This window comes from Trachymyrmex cornetzi, unplaced genomic scaffold, assembly GCF_001594075.2.
Source record: "Trachymyrmex cornetzi isolate Tcor2-1 unplaced genomic scaffold, Tcor1.1 scaffold5, whole genome shotgun sequence".
Lineage (NCBI taxonomy): Eukaryota > Metazoa > Arthropoda > Insecta > Hymenoptera > Formicidae > Trachymyrmex > Trachymyrmex cornetzi.
In genome coordinates this window covers 568,733-575,204 of record NW_017299806.1, presented here as the reverse complement: position 1 = coordinate 575,204, position 6,472 = coordinate 568,733, and the positions used below count along the sequence as shown (strand labels likewise).

Below are 6,472 nucleotides of genomic sequence, written 5' to 3'. Positions count from 1 at the left end.
AAAAGTAAAAAGTGAAAATTTTAACCAATGGCTGCGTTCAGTAGACTCAGTAGTTTTGCAACCGTTCGTCGCGCTGATTGGTTTATACTTTTAGTTTTAAAAGAATAGTCTAATCTGAGCGAAGAATCATAAAACAGTTGCAAAACTGTTGAGTCTGCTGAACGCAGCCATTGAAGTTAATGAAGAAATTTTTCACTTTTCACTTTTCATCTTAGGAAAAAAGGGGAAGGCTCTGATTGCACACATTGCATATTGTACACATGTGTCGCTAATTGGCCAATTTAAAAATAAAATAATCTCATTGGCAAAACAGTGAAAAATTACTAGGTACCAGTTGATATGAGTGGTGTGTACAATCAGAACTGTAGGCAAACGGGATCCTCCCAGCGTCGTATCACGTAATGGATCGTGATATTCCTTATATGTTTGAATTATTTGATTCTTCGGGCGAAGAACACGTAATTGTACCGCCACTATCAGAACCACCAATAATAGTTGAAAATAACGATGGTAATATATAATTTAATGGCAAATATTATGATTATGACTTATAAATATTATGATTATAACTTATAATAAATGATTTATTATTTGAATGATTTTCTAAATGGATAGGGCAAAACAGCATACAAAATATTTAATATTATATATATCTGGGCAATATATATTTGGATTTCAAAACGTTGCTTTTGAAGAAAATTTTACTAAAAAGCTGTAGTTTATGTTACTGTGTACCTAGTGAAAAATGATAATAGAACCCTTCGAATCGACATTGATTTGATGATTATATGGCGTCAATTCGATTCCATTATCATTTCTCGCTGAGTATAACTTTTTAATAAAATTTTCTTCGAAAGCAACATTTTGGAGCATAATCCAGGTAACGGAGATTTACGAATAATTTATTAATATAATTATTTTGTTTATGTACTTAGCCATTTTCTTGTTCAATCTTTATTGTAGTCTCTGTTAAGATTTAACACGACACTATTAATTTAATTAAAAATTATCGTTGCTTCCGATGAACTCTCTTAGCTTGGCACGTACAAAATTGAAAAAAAAGAAAAAGGTTAAAAATCCTCACATGCGGGCTGCCATATTGCACTACACCGTCAAAGCCCGTCTACAATACACGGAGTAAGAAGAGTAAGAAATTGACCAATCACAGTCGAATGTGAGAAGAATAATCGACTGTGATTGGTCAATTTCTTACTCTTACTTCTTACTCCGTGTATTGTAGACGACGCCTTACCCCAGATCTACAATAGGTGTTTTAAGCTTTAAGCCGTAAGAAATTGACCAATTACAATCGAATCCGAAAAGAATGAGCGACTGTGATTCGCCCATTTCTTATGGTTTAAGGCTTAAAACCCTATTGTAGATCCGGAGTAACACTTGCTTAATGCGCGGTCTACAATGACAGTAGCAGTAGTGGATTAGGTTGTAAGAGTAAGAAATTGACCAACCACAGTCGAATGTGAGAAGAATAATCGACTGCAATTGGTCAATTTCTTACTCTTACAACCTAATCCACTACTGCTACTGCCATTGTAGACCACGCATTAGACTTGGTACAAGCAGTACAGTGAACTCTTGCACTGAGTATCGCTACACCTCGAAAAAGAACAGAGTACATGACGTCATTTCGTTAGTGTATACAAAAAGAACGATATAGTGTACACTTCTTGAACTAGTGCAAGCAGTGCAGAGAAAAAAAAACAAACCTAAGGATGGACATGTCTCTCGAAGAACACCCGGATGGGAATCTGAACACGAACTAGCACGATTATAGGTTTGTTCGCGTCGCATGCTCCAACATGCTCCAACATGCATGTACTTTCAAAGAGTCTTCTATAAGGTATTGTGTAAAGCCTTGTGTCCACGATGCTAGAAATCGGTCCGAGATCTCGGATGAAGAAAGAATTGACCAATCGCAATGGTCAGGTGATCAAATTGTTCAAATGTGATTTGTTAATTTTTTCTCTGTCCGAGATCTCGGACCGATTTCTAGCATCGTGGACACAAGGCTTAAGGTTGTATTAGACGTAATGTTACAATTCTGGAAATATGTACCTAAGTCTACTTAGAAATAAAACTATCTATGCTAAGCGATCTACACTTGTAATGTCAATATGTAATGAACAAGGTTCCAAGTCTAATCATTTGTTTTTCTTCATCCTAATATTAGTAATCAAGGCCCTAAAAGTTCAGGAAATCAATTCGTGTCATATAAAAACTTATAATATATTTTTCAATTGATAAGACTTTCAGAATACAATGTATACTTTATTTATTGATGTAATTATTTCTCACACAAGTAAACAGAGTAGCTTTTAATTAATGAACGAAGTACATTGCAATATTAGAAGCGAAGATTTTGCATTTGAATAAAATTATGATGAAGAATAAGCTTCCCTGTTTACAGTCTCTATTTTTTTGCTATATACAGAACGTAACTAAAATAAGATAACAAACTTCGAGGCTAAGTTTCCCACATTAAACATGAAAAACAGTAAATTAAATAGGAGATATTTCAAATGTTTGTCATAATTAAAATTTGAAATTAAATAATATTACACAATAAATACAATATTACCGTTTAATTTTCCCCTATCAATAAACATTTTGAATTGTATCTCAGTAACAATGAGTTTACGGACATATGTTCATATAAACTTTTTTTACGTGCTTATAAGATAGAACGACCCATAATTCCGAAAACGATTGCGGCGCGGAAGAATTGGACCAAGTTCGGCGATTCTGCCGATGACAGGCCAGGACCAAATCCTGCCAAATAAAGTTTTCGAATATACACTCCGAAATAGACATAGATTCGAAATGAAATATTTTGTACATGTATGTATTGCCTACTCTTCGTCGGGGCTCTCCATAGCTATTTGTTGCAAACGGTTCGTATCCCGAGTTTTTACTAGACTTCAATCGATGATGTTTAAGAAATGAAATAGTAGCTTGAAGGCGCAGATTCCTAAGATGTGAGCGAGATTTAAATTTGCTAACTACAGTTAAATAATACGTACCTAGGTACCCCCCACGTGTACCTAACGATTGTTTACACAGAGTTTTATATATGTATGAAAAAAAAGCTCGATGTAACATAGTTTAGACAACATATTATATTTGTATCTTTGAAGTTTAAGCTAAACTGCGGAAATGACAGACAGTAAGAATGAAAATGACGGTCTTGACAGGAGTAGGATACAGAGTGAGAATTAAAACGTCAAAGTATATTTTATGTAACTTAGGTTTTTTATCAAGAGAGCAAAAAAAAATATTTTTTATTTATCCTCTTTATTTTTATATACAACGTCGCTACTATACCGAAAATAATCTCTCGTCCTATATAATAATGATTAATCGGACGAGAGATTTCTAATGGCGATTGAAGTAGATACTGTTACGCGAGTTGATAAAGTACTTCTGGCGCAATAGCAGAGAGGTGAATAAGAAATTTATCAGATTATATAGCTAAGTTTACATAAAAGAAAATAGGAAAAATCGTAATAGACGTTAATTCCACCACTGTCGGTAGTGAGGATGTATTTATGCAATTCATATCTAACAAAGAGGAAGGAAACAAAGTTGAGGAAGACTCCTTGGACAAATTAAAAGGCATGGGCGACAGGGGAATCGTCAAGTACCGTAATTGTAACGGCGATCACTCGACGTTCAAGTGTCCGTACAAAGACACTGTTTTTGTTGGTGGTAAGTTATATCGGTGGTGAGGACGTGTTCATGCAATTCATATTCAGCAAAGAGACGTTGTTTATGCAATTTTGATGTGGGCAAGCCGTCCCTGAAGTTTGTTACCTTATTTTAGTTATACCCAGTATTTACTATATACGGTAAATATATGTACATATATACATATATATTTACATATTTACATACTTACGGGCGTAAATTTTAAAATATAAAATAAAAATAGGATTCGCGGTCTGTATTCTCACATACTGTACATTTAACACTAAATGGAAATTATCAGTTATCGGAAATTATTAAATACGATATTATAATATAATGTCATATTGTAATAATAGAAATAAAAGGATAATATTATTCCAATTGAAAATTTGATTTTCACATTTAGAATTAAATGAGAAATAACGAATACAGGCCACTTGTCTTTCTATTTCTGGTATAAAAATGTACATAGATATATGCACGAACAATTCATTTGTTATAAGGATTACTTCCAGTTGAACTAATTTCACTTTTCTGTCCGTAACTGTCGCAAGCTTTACATCACCTTAATTATTTTGAACTTGTGGCTTTGACCATTCGACGCTCAAGATTAGATGATCGTAACCGTAACCATCCAGGGTTGCGATTGCTCTTGCTGCATCAGCCCTATGTTTGAAATGTACATATGCGAAACCCTTACAGAGATTAGAAAGTTTCTCTTTGGCGAGAAACTGCTTGACTACGGAACCGAATGGCTTCACAAGCTCATCTAGATCGGCATCTGTAGTGCTCTGCGAGAGATTGGAAATACGTATGGCGGTTGTATCGTCGCGTCTCTGCATCTGCATCGAGTCTCCACGTTTGCTGCCACCGTCACGCATACCAGGCGGTACGTACTTGCCACCCTGCGGCTTAAGTTCAGCCATTGCACCAGGTACTCCAGTACTAACGAGAGGTTTCTTGTCATCTGGTACTTTTCCTGAAAGACAGAATTTTATAGTTATATAATTATTACAGTTATATTTTACAAAAATAACATATTTTATATCATTTATTTCTATAATTAAAAAATAAATAAAATTGTATTTATATTTTTATTTATGTTTATATAACTGTGAATGTGGCGATCATGGCGTAAGGTGGCTGTTTTCTATGCCAAAGATCTGAGTTCAAATCCACCAAGAACACACATATATCAGATTTTATTTGAGTATCACTTCTCCGAAGGCAATAATGAGCCATCGAGAGTATCTTTGTCAATTTTGTCATGACAACCTCTTCTGAGGCCATTAGGAACCGGCGTTAAAAACTAGTCTCATATATGAATGCCTGTGCAGAAGCGATTATCACATCTCTGACGAGGGACTATGGATTTAAGAGATATAACTGAATTTTAGCTCGTATTTGTATCAATTGATTTCTGACAATATAACTTACCACCAGCAAGAACAGTGTCTCTGTATGGACACTTGGACGTCCAGTGGTCGCCGTTACAATTACGACACTTGACGACTCCCTTGTCGCCCATACTTTTTAACTTATCCAAGGAGTCTTCCTCCACTTTGTTGTCCTCCTCCTTGCTGGATATAAACTGTATGAATATATCTTCGCCACCGACAGTGGTGGCTGGATTTGGACCTGGTCTGTCGTCGGCAGAATCGCCGAACTTGGTCCAATTCTTGCGCGCCGCAATCGTTTTCGAAACTATGCGTCGCTCTATCTTGTAAGCACGTACAACCTTGATTTTTTTATTGTCTTCATTGTACTTGTACTCGGTGAGAATTTTGAAACCATTCTCGTAGACTTCCGTAGGTAGGGGTAACGCTCCTCCCTCTTCTTCAACTTCATCAGCCCAGCTAGATTTGACTTCATTTTGTGCAACTGGCATCTCTGCAAGTTATACAATATTATGCAACATTTAGATACGTACGAATACTAGTTTAAAATGTATAAAAAGTATTATGCAACATGTGTAAACATCAAGTTTCAGAATATTAAGGCAATTATTTGATTATCCATAAATATACTGTATTTAAACATATTTTATTTCGTTTATTTATCTGTAGAGTTATAAAGTTAAAATCCTTATTTCAGATATTTATTATTCTTATCAGGATAAAATTCTGTTTATAATTTTACATGATATTAAAAAGAAAAACATTTAAAAAATCAGAATGTACATAAATATAAAATATAAAAAACATAAACACATATATATTAAACATAGTATATAAATTATAAATAGAATTTTGTATCCTAAAATCTGACAGTGAATTATAAATCTTTGGTAAAGGAAAAGTTTAGGCCGATCCCCTCAAAAATCGATAAAATTATATTCATTCGGCGCGTTTTTGCATAAAACGAAAGAATTTGGCAGAAAAAAGCGTCGCTCTGCTAACAAAAATGACTTTTTGTGTTTGTAGACAGTACTTTTGAGTTTTTAAAGCAGCGACTCTTTGTGTTTTTAGACAATACTTTCGTGTTTTCTCAAAGCAGTGACTCTTCGTGTTTTTAAAGCAATGACTCTTTGTGTTTTTAGACAGTACTTTTGTGTTTTGAAGCACATCTGATAACATCATTGTTAAATGCTAATAGTTATTGCACAAGTACTACACAGTATAAAACAAATGAACTTTTCAAATTTCGCGTTATTTTCTTTTTCGAGCGCATACTTCTGAAAACGCATGCGCGTGCCACAGAGTATGAAAATGTGACCGCAGCGCATGCTCGGTCGCAGTGTTACGTGACCATGATAAATATCCTAATCTGA

At 34.5% G+C, this 6,472-nt stretch overlaps 1 protein-coding gene across 2 annotated transcripts in view; it reads right to left on the bottom strand.

Annotated features, from left to right (window-relative positions):
- Window positions 1-4,137: 4,137 nt before the first annotated feature.
- Window positions 4,138-6,472, bottom strand: part of LOC108765581 (eukaryotic translation initiation factor 3 subunit G-like) — a 4,309-nt gene continuing 1,974 nt past the window's right edge. For both annotated transcript variants that reach the window (XM_018514356.1, XM_018514357.1), the window contains exons 2-3: window positions 5,140-5,592; window positions 4,138-4,681 (exon numbers count right to left, since the gene is read on the bottom strand). In XM_018514356.1, coding sequence (XP_018369858.1) covers window positions 4,269-4,681; window positions 5,140-5,590 — 864 coding nt within the window. In that variant the 5' untranslated portion in view covers window positions 5,591-5,592 and the 3' untranslated portion in view covers window positions 4,138-4,268. The remainder of the gene's footprint in view (window positions 4,682-5,139; window positions 5,593-6,472) is intronic.